At 35.2% G+C, this 14,777-nt stretch overlaps 1 protein-coding gene across 1 annotated transcript; it reads right to left on the reverse strand.

The window, feature by feature from the left end:
* Positions 1-1,334: 1,334 nt before the first annotated feature.
* LOC106436081 (probable BOI-related E3 ubiquitin-protein ligase 2) lies at positions 1,335-2,729 on the reverse strand. The gene is made up of 2 exons (XM_013877039.3): positions 2,252-2,729; positions 1,335-2,173 (listed from the first exon to the last, which is right to left on the reverse strand). The coding sequence occupies exons 1-2, from the start codon at positions 2,498-2,500 to the stop codon at positions 1,661-1,663; spliced, it is 762 nt and encodes a 253-aa protein (XP_013732493.1). The 5' UTR covers positions 2,501-2,729; the 3' UTR covers positions 1,335-1,660.
* Between the last annotated feature and the right edge of the window lie 12,048 nt (positions 2,730-14,777).

Consider the following 14,777-nt stretch of genomic DNA (forward strand, 5'->3'; position numbering starts at 1 on the left):
GTAAAATGACATCAACTCCATTCGAACCCGGATTGGACATGAAGAGTGAGATCATTGATATCACCGGTCGACGTTATCTTTTATGTACTCTCTTATACTATAAATATACATGGTATTTCTATATTAAAATACAATAAGTATTTACCGAATTAACAATTTAGTGACTCAAACTTTGATTGGGTTGACAAATATACAAGTGTGTAAACAGTAGACTATTTAGATTAACATGTTAACTAATATATTTTGTATATATATTTGATTCACATATTAAATAGGTATTCGGAACTGACCCGCCGAACTGAAACTGAACCAAAATTTCATAAGTACCTATTAGATATAAGAATGATTTATCCGATATACCCGTAACCAAATAGTTCCTACCCGAAACCGAACCGAATATCCGAATATCCATGGCTAAAATACTAATAAAATATAACAGTACATGCAAGGATAATTACATTTGAAACAACCAAAATCCTAATAACCAATATCTTTAGATAATAATACTAATAAGAATTATATTTTGTAGAATCTACGGAAAGAAACTGTTGACTCAACTAAGAAACGTTGCAAGTTATGATAGATCCTATCACTTCTTGAGTTGCAAGTTAATCAACTAATGATGCACAAAATCTAACATTGCAAAACCTTATAGTAAAAAACATAGTAGTGTAATCTTATAGCGTACTATCTATTGACAAATTGAATGGCGACTATAACATAGTACACTCTATTGTAGACCATATATCTATAACTAGATTACTATAGTCATAGGTATTAGAGAGGATCTAGAAATCATAGAGTAGCGCAGATCTGTCCAAACAGAGATCGAGAATCCATTGGAAGAAGGCTCAAGTGTCCAATGAAACATGTTTCTGTTTAGGAAAGCGTGAGAGCTCAATCCTATGGCAGGCCAAACTCTGATGCTCCCCTATTTTTCATTAGAAAAAACAAATGTTGAAATAAATATTATAGTGCTCTCTTGTCACTGTACTTTACAATTGATAATTGAGCAACCCAATACTAGCGTACAACTTCACCCACCTCCTTTCTCCTTTTTATTGATGAAATTCATATTTTAATTATTTTCACAAAATTAATATTTAGTTCTTTTATGTATGTATTAACGTCAAATAAATGAAAAAATAAATATTTAAAGAAATTAAATTGGCGTTACGTCATAATTATTTGGAAGATCACTTTACATGGAAAGGTAAAGTAATTATTTGAAAAATAATCCTCATATATACTAATATGTGAGAACATCCGTCCAAGAAGCAAATATATATATAAAATTTTGCCCTAAAATTATCTTTATATAAAAATTCATTAGATAAAGGTAAAATATGAATTATGTTCATCAAATCCAGCTGGATTTTTTCTTTCCATTTATCCAAAAAACAAACAAAAGAGGAAAAAGAAAACCCTAATAAGAATTTACTTCTTGATAACCTTTATTTTACCTACTAGTCTCTTTTTTTTTTGGAGCAAATCCTTTCTTTCCCTAGTCTAACTTTCCCTTTTTCCCTAAACTTCTCGAAAAACACAAAATCAACCTGCCACGTCATCGTCCGGGTGTAAGAACCTCTCCGTTCACCGGTGACCGGTCTTAATGGCTTTTCTACCAATTTTTCAGAGAAAGAAAGGAAAACAGTTCCCCTTAGAAAATAAACGCCTCGATTCTATTCTTCTTTGGAGCACTACACATCGGACAAAGAACAAGACCGTCCTCGCACCCCGTGCAGCAACAGAGATGCCTACACGGCAGAAACAGCACTCTTGTCTCTCCATTAGACCCACAATTCCAGCAACAACTACTCACCTTCTTCTTCTTCGCCGGAAAATCATCTCCTCCGCAGCACGACCCTTCGTCCTCCACCGCTATGGCTTCGTTATGACACGTGGCGGCTGCGGCTCTCTCCCGAGCCTGTTCTAACGTCGAGTTAAGCGTCGCGACCATCGCTTCGTTCTCACGAGCCAACCTCTGCCACGTTTGATTCTCCATTTCCATTTTCCTCAACAGATCCTCGAGCTCCATGTTCTTGCTCAGGGCTCTCGACATCTCTTCCTCCTTGCGCGTCATCAAAACCAAAGCTTTCGCCTCCATCTTCCTCAACATCGTCTCCATCTCTTGCTTCCTCTGTTCTTGCAACGCGTATCTCAACCTCTCGTTCTGTTTAAAGACGAAACCTTTATCATTACCCATGTTTTAAAAACCAAATCTTTTTGGTAAGATGATATGATTACGAACCTGGACTCTTATGAACTGGTCGATCCCTTGCTTCTGTCTCTCCATGTAAGCGTCTAAAACGCTCTGAGAACGATACTGTTGGTGTTGAAACAGAGCATGTTGGTTCAAATCTTTCTGCGCCAGGAGATTATGGTTGTTCGTGTACGACTGATCGATTCCGATTCCTCCATTGTTGTTGAGCAGAGACCCACCAGTACCGATTTGGTTCACGTTCGAAGCGTTGTAATGCAACTGCGCTTGTATCGCCATCTCTTTACCGGCCAAAACAGAGGATAAAAGCTTCAAGCTTTGTTTGTTTTTTTTATCAAAGAAAGATGAAGCAGAAGAGCAGAGAGAGAGAAGTAGAATCAATCTTTAATACTACAATGCATGTACCTCTGCATCAAGACCACCTTAAATATATATATATATATATATATGCCGATTTGTATTGATGGGAATCGTAAAAAAGAAAACAAAAGATAGAGAAAGAGAGACTTTCTTGGGTTAATATTTATCTGACACTATTATTATATATAGACAATTAAGTTTCTGTTTATTTTTTAAAAAGAAACGACGTACACATGCTGATTATGTGACTGAACTATCTTTAAAGGTCAGAGATTTTGCCAGAGCCGTTTTGTCTTTTATTTACCTTTTTTTAATTGATTCTTTTCTCGGCTTTTTCGATAATGTGAAAAAGATATAAGTCCAAGTGGAATTATTGCAGGGCACAGATTGTTTTCCTTTTGATTTATTTTAATTTTCTCTGATTGTTTACTCTGAATTGGTCAGTTGGGTCATCTGGAACGCCTGAATTATGTGATTTTTTTCTATTTCTTACCACTATTTTCTGTCTTTTCTATTTATGAATTAATTGTAAAATTCTTAGTCAAACGATGGCTTATTTACCCATTATTTTGTTCTAGAAAAGGTTAAGCCATTGTATGGAAAGAAAAACAGCCATATAACACTATTGTTACGAATAATTGACGTTAACTTTTTGTTGTTACCCACAACCATAGGCTTCATGTAGATGTGCACAAGAACAAAATTGGGAAAAAAAAAACTTGGATTGCTATTTTATTTTACAGCTCGCTATACTTTCTTAAAATTATGAATTTTAGACATATATAGAATTTTATATAAATATATAATGTGTTGCTGATATATTAACAAAATTGAAGACATTTGTATTGTAAATTCCAGAGACATTGACTTTAAAAAAAAATTGTTTGGCTAATTTCTTAATAGAAATGTGGCAGATTTAAATTCATTATTTTATTCAATGAAATCATAATTCCAAAACGCCTTAGTTGACCACTAATTTTTTTCTGGTCAAATGTGGGATAGCAATTTAAACTGAACTTTTTTAATCAAATTTAAACTGAAATTAAAAAAACTCCTTTTACTAAATACTAACTTTTATTGGGCTAATTTGTGTAATAGCCAATTTTGGAGACAAAATTAAGGATATAGCATTTGATTTGAGATAATTAGATTCTATAGTATTTGTTCCATTTTCTTCTGGTTATATCATTTTCTTATGTAAGTTACCCGTAAATAAATGATGTTGAAGTGTCTAAAGGATTACAGTAATTATAAAAGAACTTCTAAGATAAAAGGTAAATAGAATGGACCATGCTAATAAACAAAATAACATAGTATTTTTTAAAATTTTAAAATGTATATGATTGTAACTAAAAGGGTATTACTTACCCCAATGTCAACACAAACCTTCCATGACTAAACCCAAAACACTAGTCACTAAAACCTATAAAAAAATATACCCTAGTCCAAATATCAAAATATACAAATAGTATATAATATGAAGTATTATTAAAATAAAATAGTAACAACGAAATAAAGTAGTACATATTGTTCTGATTTTGAAATATTTTTACTCCAATATTAACCCAAATCTTTCATAAACTAAACTCAAAACACTAATCACGAACCCTAAAAGAAACCATAAACCCTAATCTAAATATAAAAATATGCACATAGTACATAATATCAAGTATTATCAAAATAGAGTAGTAACAAACGAAATAACATATAGTATATATTGTTCAAATTTTGAATAGAATAGTATGATGCATAAGCATCACTGTTCATCTTCAATTTTTACTCTCATCTTCACTATTTTGTGTCTGAATCATCGTATAATTTATCAATAAGCATATCCACATGATTCATGTCAACCTTAACCTATACCGGTTTGATCGCTATCATCTATTAAAATCATTATAAATTTCTGTTGACAACGAACGATTATAGAGGTGGTTGGTAAAGAGAGGTAACTGGTGAAGAAGTGTGGTTGATACAGATGACGCGATAGTGGTAATGGAAGAATCAGTGATGATGACTAAATTGTTTGTTTTTGTCAATTTTTGTCAACCGGTACGGTAACTAAAGGGTAATATAGTATATATTTTAGAAATATTAGAGATGATTTTTTTTTGGTTAGATTCTTAATTACACTTTATTTAGTAGCTATCTGGTCCAATTTCCCACTTTTATTAGTCATTTTTTGTGCAACATTTTTTCTTAGTCTGATTACGAAATATGCGATGTAATGAACTCTTATAGAAATAAATAAAGCAAATCTGTTGGAACGTTACCTTTTGAGAACCATGGAAATTTGAACTTTGAATATATAATCGAATGTTCATTGGTCTAGCTAAGCAACAATACTTAATGTCCCTATATGACTGAAATTCCCGGGTTCCTATGATTTAATGTTTGCAATTTGATTGTGTTTACTTTGAAATGATGAAGGTTTGTAAATACCATGTAACTTTTTTGGGAAAAAAAAGTTAGCATTTTTTAAGATAGATCTCTTTTCAAAAATATAAAGACACTACTCATACAAAATGAAGATATCTTAATTTTTGCGTAACTTTTTAAATACTATGATTTATAATTTTGATTAGTAAACCACATATATAACTGATAAGTTTTGAATTTATAATGCTCGATATTTTTAAAAATTATATGGTTAATAATTAATGAATTTAAACATTTTTAATAAATATAGTATTATTGATTTGATGATTGTTTTAATGACATATAAAATTTATTATTATTTAGAAAAATTGTTTTGAAAGATTCTACTTTTGATCAACCTAATTTTATAAGTGAAATTAGGCCAAATCCCAAGATGAGTTCATGTTACAAAGATAAAATTTTGCTACGCAGTCCGTATACCTATTTTGCTCTTTTGGAATGAAAGAAAATAAACATAAACTTAAAGAAGAAGATAGGTTTTCGATATCCGAATGAACTCCATGGAGATTCTTGGGTCTGATAATCAGATTGATGGCTATGATGAGACTAAGGAAATCTGATCTAAGCCAGATTTTGTTGTAACCAAGATGAAAGGCGTGTGAGAGTGTAGCATAGATCGATAAGCCTTCTGCTAGAAGCGATGATTGCACATGAGTTTGTGATTTTGGTGAGGTGGATTCTTAACAATTTAATTCATAATACAAAACTGTCACAATACTACATATATCATCTATATTTTAAAATTTATTATGATAAAATATTTTCACATATTTTTTAAAAATATATGAAAATTAAAATCTACTTGTGTGCTTAATGCTTATCTTTCTTTAGAAATTTATTTTTACCATGGCCAGTATTGGGGTGCATGAAAATGTTTAGCTTCTAATCTATTATTTCCATTGTTAGCAACACAGTAAACGGTTTTGAGGAACAGTTATTTGAAATTTTAAAAAAATCTGTTCAAAAAGGCTTTAAGTGAAAAAAAATTTAGACTTTTTTACAATTTTTAAAGTGTTTTTATCAATTTTCTTTTATTTTGAAAATCAACAAACTCTAAACAAATTTAATTCTAATTAACTCCCAAGATTGATTTATGATGATGTTTTGTTTTCATTCTTAGAATCTTAATATTTCACACTAATCGAATTTTACTGATTTGGATATTCTGTTTAATTTTCTGAAATTATGTTTTGCATCTTTATATCAAAACATTTTTGTTACTCAGAAAAAAATAATGATCTTAAACTGGGTTAAGCACGGGTAAAAAAAGCTGGATTTAACCGTAATTTAAAGGCATGGTCCACGTTCAGTCCGATTTAAACCCACTGGTTTCCAGGTATTGACTCATATTTTTAGCAATAAATTAAAAAGGTTCATTAGTATGATATTCGTTTATTGTTACATTTGCAACATATTATTCTTAATAGGTGAAGATAGTTTTAGAACCGGAAGAATGGTCAGTCTTTGTAAGTTCTTTAGAAGACATCACTACAAGAAAAGATGAGATTAACGACGGCGGTATTCCTCGTGAGTTCGTTGTAAAAGAGGTTTTACGAGGAATTAGCGAAGAACACGTTTCGTCGTTACTCATTCGTCGTAACGCATATTTCCTCGCCAATTCGTCGTAACTTAGCGAGAAAAACATTTCGTCGTAAAGACGAAGTACATCATTTCGTCGTAAATACCACGTAATCATTCTACGTAAGGAGGTCGCTATATTTCCTCGTAAATACCTTGAAAGGTGTTCCTCGTAAATTACACGTAAATATCTCGAAAGTATTTCCTCGTAAAATACACGTAAATACCTCGAAAGTTTTTCCTCGTAAAATACTCGTTTAACCTTCCTCGTCATTTCCTCGTAAACTTTCCACGTAAATAAGTCGTAATTTAGCTACGAATTTACTTCGTTTTTTTTATTTTACAGAATTTAAAAATATGATTAAAAAAATAATTAAAATTATTTAATTTATTAATAAACTTATAATTTAAAATAAAAATCAATACGAAAATATTTTATATATAAATAAGTTTTGAATTTATAATACAACAACATGAAAAAAAAATAACTAATGGTCGTTCATCGCCTGGTAGAATTCCTCACTCCTCCTCGCAACATCCGCCTCATTATGTGTGCCGGATGACTCGCCTGGAATGGGATGTTGTTTTCGAATGTTCTTCAACATGGACTCCCATTCCGGATTTGTGGCCGCTATAACGTCCAAGAAGCCCTCAACTCCACCCATACGAGATGTGAACGCAGCTTTTGTCAAGGCCAACTCGTTACGCAGCTCAGTGACTTCCTCATCCCGTCTCTGACCATAAGACGATGTCGCTCTCGGAACATCGTTGACGGAACCAATCCCCAACGTACGTCCCTTTTTCTTAGGAACAACCTTAAAAATAAAAAATAAATATTGTTAGTAAAAATTTAAAGTTAAATTAAATGAATAATAAAAAAAATTAAAATTTTAAAAATTTACCTCCTCATAAATCCTATCCACTTCAAGTGTGGATAAGGTAACGGGTAATCCGTCAGTGGACTGCTGGGTCAGCTGGGTCTGGCGGTCGTCAACCCGAGCAACCAAGTCGTTGAAGATTTGTTCGGACTTGCCATCTAGAAATTGGCCCGCCTTATTCTTGTGGGTCCTTTCGTAAAGTTGCAAAAGAGACGGGAGTTGTCCCATTTCTTTGCCCTAAAAAACATTTAAGAAAGTTAGAATATAGATATATATATATATATATATATATATTAAAAAATAATTAAATAAAATATTTAATTACCATTTCCAAACGGACACCGGCGTGGGGTTTTTGGCCCGTAGAGTGAAGCATCGGCCCGTGGCCGTGCTCATCTACAGTGTTACGGGAGGCAGAGCAAGACTAGGTGATTCTAATGGCGCCAGGATCCCACCAATAACGGATGAGGCCATCCCACACATCCGTGGTGAGCTCAGCGGGTTTGCCACGCTCATATCCCTTCACGATCCAGTCACCCTTCCAGGTTGAGACCGTGTCCAACAAGCGAAATTTTGCCTTCGCGTAAAACGCTTTCCTCACCTTCTCATTGACCCCCATGGACCAATGATATTTTTTCTGTAACAAAAAAAATTAAATTAATAATTAGTTTAAAAAATATATATAAATCATGAAAAAATTAAAGTATATATAATTAATTAATAGTAACTTACAACGTAAATTTTGAACCACGTCTTTCTGACGTAGATCGGCGTCTTTTTCCAGTTCGGATGTGGCATGGAAAAGTAACCTTTGATCGTGTCGGTTACGTCCGATGCAAGACATCCGTCAACCCCAAACCTGAAAAAAAAAATTTAAAGTATAAACTATTTATTAATTTTATAAAAGAATTTTAAAAGAATTAAAAAAAAATAATTAATGTAACATACCACAAAGTTTCGTTCGGTCGGTCGGGGTCTATGACTGGTAAACCTTCTCTGCCTGGCTGACCGAGAAGGTCCTCGACAGTGTACTGCGAGTAAGGAGCACTCGGAGGCACCATCAAATCGGGATGAATCTCGGCGGGCAGCGGAAGAGCCGTCGGAGGAGGCATCGTCGGAGGAGCCATCAGAGGAGGAACATGAGGAACCGATGGTGCACTAGAAGAAGGCGACCGAGAGACTCTCTGAGAAGACTGAGTCTCGGGGATAGTCTCCGGACCCGAAGAACCGGGAGCCAAAGAAGGTGGGTCTAAACAACTACCAGGCTCACCGAACAACTCTCTGTAATGGCGAGTAAGCATGTTCTTTCGAATGCCCTGCAAAAAAAATTAATCTTTGAAGTTAACATCAAAAGTATTAACAAATTCTGTAATTAACAATTTCTATAAATCTAGCTAAATCCCCTATATTAACCACCTAATCAACACTAATTAACATAAAATCCGTAAACCTATCTAAATTCCCTACACTAACCACCTAATCTTTCCTAAACTAATCAAATTAGAGAGGAATTAGAGAGAGTTACGATTGCTACGAAATAGAGAGGAACTGGAGAGGAAGTTGTGACGAAATAAAAGTGTGAGCGCTCGCGAGTATATATAAGAGATTAGATATCCTCGTAATTTCTTCGTAAATTTAAGAGAAATTACAAAGGCCCGCGTTTTGTTTCCTCGTAAAGCCCACGTTAAATTACGAGAAAATATCAAAACCCGTGTTTTATTTTACGAGAAAATAGCAAGGTCCGCGTTTTCTGGTTACGAGATCTTTACGACGATTTCGGATTACATGGAATTAACGAGTCCCGCGTTCTTTATTTTTTAATTTCGTCGTTATTTCCTCGTTATTATACGAGGAAATTACGAGGATTATGTTTAAATCCCTAAAATCCGAAACCCCAAACCCCAAACTCCATCTTCCTTATCTTCTACTTCATATATTCCAAACCCCAAACCCATCTTCCCTTCAACAGCTTCGTCTGTGGCATCGTCGGTAAGATCTTCGTACTCATGATTGTGCGGATCAATGAGAAGGATGTCATCAATTTCTTGTTCAGGTTCCTCGACTTCATTTATATGTTCTTCTTGCAATAGTGGTTCTTCTCCACTGATGATTCGTCCTCGAGGTGTAACTTTGATCACGGCTAACCAATTTATTCCCGATTCTCTCATCCGAAGGTATGGAAGGAAGCTAACTTGGTCTGCTTGTGAAGCTAAGATGAAAGGCTCGAATTTGTTGTACCTGCAAAAATAAAGAAAACGTAGAAATTAATTTATTTTGCTCATGTATGGCAAAAAAAAGAATTTGTTGTACCTTCGTCCACCATTGACATCAACTACACCGAATTTGTTAAACCGAACACATCTATTGACGATGGGGTCGAACCATTCACATTTGAAGATGACGCATTTCAGCTTCAATATCCCTGGAAATTCGACTTCAATAATCTCCGTCAAGATCCCGTAGAAATTTGTTTCCCCTTTCACACATATTCCATAGTTACTGGTCGCCCGCTGTCTACCATACTCATATGTGTGAAAAGTATAGCCTCGTGTGAAATACATCTGTGATGTGGTGACCTACAAGTGGAGATTGAATTACTTCGTGTAACCACTTAGGATAATCTGCATTGTCGTCATAATCAACCTGCAAAAATAAAGAGAACGTTGAAATACAGATCATGTATGAAAAAAGAGTTTGATCGACCTGAAAAAATTAAGAGTTTGAGTTAATACCTGATTCTTCAACCACTTAATAAAATGTTGATCTTTCCTTTTGTCTACATCACTTGTGGATATATCTGGGAATGTTTCTTCGACTTGAGAAACAAATAGGCTGTAAAATCACATTTTATATTAATTAATTTTTGGCAATTATATAATTTATACTTATATGTGTTTAAAAGTGTCCATATATGTTACTTTTCAAAATAACACATCAATGGATCCTCGCAATTGAGTAGAATATAGGTGTGTGCACTATGAGCGTCTTCTTCACTCGACCACCAAACCTCTTTTGATTTCCCACCGAGTCGCCCAATCTGGCTAAAGATGTCTGCAACACCAGCAACTGCATATGTTGGCGCAACACCACCATCATCATATCTTCATGGAGCTCTTTTTCGGGTACGTACTTTTGACGCAAAGTAGTACGATGTGAAGTGAAGTTTCTTCCGTCAAACTCCCAGCAATTATAGAACCTTCAACTTTTACGAGGTTCTTTGCTTTTCCCTTCAAATATTTCATGGCTCGCTCATACTGATATGGGATGTGGACAGCAAGATGCTCCATGACGTCAAAAAATTCCGGAGGAAATATCTTCTCCAAGTTGCACAATAAGATGGGAATGTTCTTTTGAAGCTGTTCCACGACTTCTTCTTTAAGAGTGGGTGTGCTCAGATCCCTGAAAAATGCTCCAATGCCTTGTTTATTCCAAAAACAATTAAACACATTATTAATCATATATTATTGCAAACTAAGCCATTATAAAATTACTGCGTTATAATATACTACCTGCAAGTGCTTTATGTATGTTTGTTAGAAGTAGCTCCGCAAATGCAAAGGGAAGTAGTCGTTGCATAATGACATGACAATCATGACTCTTCATCCCGGAGAACTTTTGACCCATTTCAACACATTTAGAGAGATTTGAAACATACCCATCAGGGAACTTCACTTCTGATGCCACCCAGTTGAACAACACCGACTTTTTTTTAAGACAATTTGAATATCGGAACGGGAACTTGTCCATTGCTTTTTATATGTAACTCATTTCTTGTGCAAATATCCGGTAAGTCCAACCTCGATTTTATGTTGTCTTTTGTCTTCCCTGGGACATTCAATATTGTATTCATGATGTTGTCAAAGAAATTATTCTCTATATGCATCACATCGAGGTTGTGGTGCAGAAGAAGATCCTTTCAATATGACAACTCCCAAAATATACTCTTCTTGTGCCAGTTGTGATGAACACCGCAAGAATTAGGCATATTACCGGGGACATGCCAATTACCACCACAACGAACTGTTTCGTTAGCTCCGTAGTAGTCGATTTGCGCTTCAATTTGTTCTTTAGTTAGATATGGAGGAGGAGTGTCTCTCACAACCCTTTTGTGCCTAAACAATTTCTTGTTTCTTCGGTACAGATGGCCAATGGGAAGAAATCGAACCAACTTGTCTTCCTACCATTCTTCAGTTGAAACACATTTGTCGTTCCATTACAATAACAAGCTAATCTCCCATGTGTAGTCCATCCAGACAACATCTCATAGGTAGGAAAGTCACTTATGGTCCACAAAAGCATCGCTCACATCGTAAAATTCGTCTTCGTTGAGCAGTCATACATCCTCACCCCTGTTGACCACAAATCCTTCAACTCTTTTATCAGTGGTTGTAGGAAAACATCCAGAGACCTTTTTGGATGGTTCAGGCCAGGTATTAATATGGTCAAGAATAGCAACTCCCGTTGCATGCACATCTCTGGTGGCATGTTGTATGGCGTAAGAAACACTGGCCACAATGAATATTGTCTCCCTGACATTCCGAATGGACTAAATCCATCTGTGCATAATCCAAGATAAACATTCCGGCTATTGCTAGCGAATTCCAGATGTACATTGTTAAAATGTTTACAGGCTCTTGCATCTGATGGATGAGTCATCTCACCATCCGTCTGAGTATGCTCGGCATGCCATCTCATCCCTCCGGCTATCTGCTCAGATTGATACAATCTTTTCAATCTGTCTGTAATTGGTAAGTATCATATCCTTTGGTATGGTACCCTATTACGTCCCCGTCCTTGCAGCTTGAATCATGGCTTATTGCAAAATCGACATTCTTCTAACTTCTCATCATCTCCCCAGTAGATCATGCAGTTGTCGATGCAAACATGTATCATCTCCGAAGGCAACCCAAGACTATAAACCAGTTTCTGAATCTCATAATAAGAATCAGCAGACACATTGTCTTCTAGAAAATACTCTTTAAACAAGTCTGCCCATTCATTCATGCAACTTTCGGGTAGATTGTGATCAGTTTTAATATTCATCATTCTAGCAGCCAACGACAATTCAGAGAGACCTTCTCTACAACCACTGTAAAGTGGCTGATTCGCCGCATTTAACATTTCATAAAACTTTTTTGCATCTATGTTAGGTTCTTCATCTTCATCATGAGCTACGAATGCATCATCTACCATATCATGAACCCTATCATAATCTACCATCTGCTCCTCCTGATGGTAACTATGTTCATTATGCAAATGATGATCAACCGGTTCTTCCTGAAAATTGCTATTACTATTACTAGCTTCATTCTGATCATAATTATAACCTCCTCCATGTTGAAACCAGATATAATAATTTGGCGTGAAACCTCTATTTATTAAATGCTTCCAAACATTTTCACGATTTGCCAATTTCGAATTGTTGCATTTCCGACAAGGACAGAACATCTTACCGCTTTCTTGGGCGAGCGGTGTGAAATATGTCTGATGCATAAATGTCTCCAGCCCCGCAAGATATTCTTTCATCACTCTCCCGTTAGCATCTCTATGCATATACATCCACTTCCGCAACTCGAAAATATTCTCGGAGCCCGACATTTTTTCTTCTTTCAAGTTTTTTTTTCTTGTTGGTGTGTTTAAAATGATGTTCAAACGTCCATATTTATAGGAAATTTTCAAATCTGGTAGTTGTAATTTTTCTAGAAATTTACGACGAAATTTAGTTAGGTTGCCCAAAAAACGTGTTACAACTACAAAGTTGGTGGATTCAAAATTTCCTCGCTAAGTAGACATAAAATATTTTCTCGTAAAGTACACGCTACATTTACGTCGAGTTTACGAGGAAAGCGTATTTCCTCGTAAAAGCCACGTGACATTACATCGACTTTACGACGAAATGATTTCGTCGTTATTTTACAAGGAAATAACATTGATTTTATATTTCCTCGTAAGTTCCTCATGAAGTCGACGTAAATTTACGAGGATTAGTTTTCCTCGTTAAGTTTCCTCGCTAAACTTGTGTTTTCTTGTAATGCATAAAGGTTTTGAAGAGAAGTTTTCACATCTTAGAGCTCATTCCTGTACCACGGACGCAGAACTCAAGGGCGGACAGTCTTGCATGCAGTGCAAGAAAGCAATCGTCTTTTGTTGTCCACATGGATGCGGAGCTACCAGTTTGGTTTGCAGGGTCTACATGATTCTGTTTATGTTGCTGACAAAAAAAAAGGGTATGATATTCGTTGCTTGTATGATTCTAGCCTAGAACATGGTAAGATTTTACTTCATAATTTAAAAGATATATGCATGGTTCCGAGTTGCATATAGGTTTCATAAAAATGTAAAATTCAAAGAGTCGAGTCTTCTATGACGGGTAGGTACCACCACTAATGTGAATATGACTAAACTAAAAGTTGGGGTTTTTTTCATCTAGATTTTAAGTGAGATTAGAACAAACAGTTTTACAAGAGCCTAACAACAATGGGAGACTAAGCCAACAAAATAACAACATTCCCCGAAAACCAAGCCAGCGGAACATCAACATATCCCCGGAAACTAAACCTTATCAGAGGGAATCTAAACCACAACTTGAAAGATAATTCAACAAGTCCTAAAGATTTACACACTTCCAGAACTTCCGAATGAGATTTATCGTTCTCGCCCTCGGTCCACCGAACGATAACATCAACCCCTTAAACAAGAGAGAACACCTTCACAGAACCTATACTTCATAACCCGACAAAAAAGAACCGCTTCACAGCTCACAAACACTTTCGTATGCAGTGAAAACACAACATCATTGCGCCCCAGAACACCTAGATAGAAGCCTTACAACAACCAAGATCTCAACAAATCTTACACGAAGTGAAGTTTCACCAACCAATAAACTCCGAAGAAAGAAGAAATTCGGCAGAAAATCACACTGGAGAATATTCAAAGCGAAAACTGTCGAAGAACACAAGCCTTGCATATTTAGAAATCTGACCCCAAGTTTAGACAAATCAAAGGTGAGACGAGATCGCAAGAAATTTTGATAAAAGACAAAAAAACTTAAATAGAAGACAAGGAAAAGTCAGATCTGAAACAAGATTTGCAAGTTTGGGACAATTGGAAGGCATTTACACTATAGATTTTACAAATCTGGTGTTAACATTTTCATTGCAATAAAGATCTGTCCAGATCTGAAATTTTAAACACTAAAAAAAGACTCCATTTACTCTAGCATTTGTTTAAAATCTCAGCGAGACTAAGGAAAAACTAACAGACACAATGAAAATGAAAAACATGAAAAAGAAGAAAACCGG

The sequence above is a fragment of the Brassica napus genome, chromosome C3 (assembly GCF_020379485.1).
Source record: "Brassica napus cultivar Da-Ae chromosome C3, Da-Ae, whole genome shotgun sequence".
In the NCBI taxonomy this organism is placed as follows: Eukaryota; Viridiplantae; Streptophyta; class Magnoliopsida; order Brassicales; family Brassicaceae; genus Brassica; species Brassica napus.

Bases quoted from the DNA above. Each gene is read 5' to 3' on its own strand.
- LOC106436081 (XM_013877039.3), bottom strand. From the start codon at position 2,500: ATGGCGATACAAGCGCAGTTGCATTACAACGCTTCGAACGTGAACCAA. The intron at 2,174-2,251 runs GTTCGTAATCAT...GTCTTTAAACAG, and splicing joins ACCAGTTCATAAGAGTCCAG to AACGAGAGGTTGAGATACGC.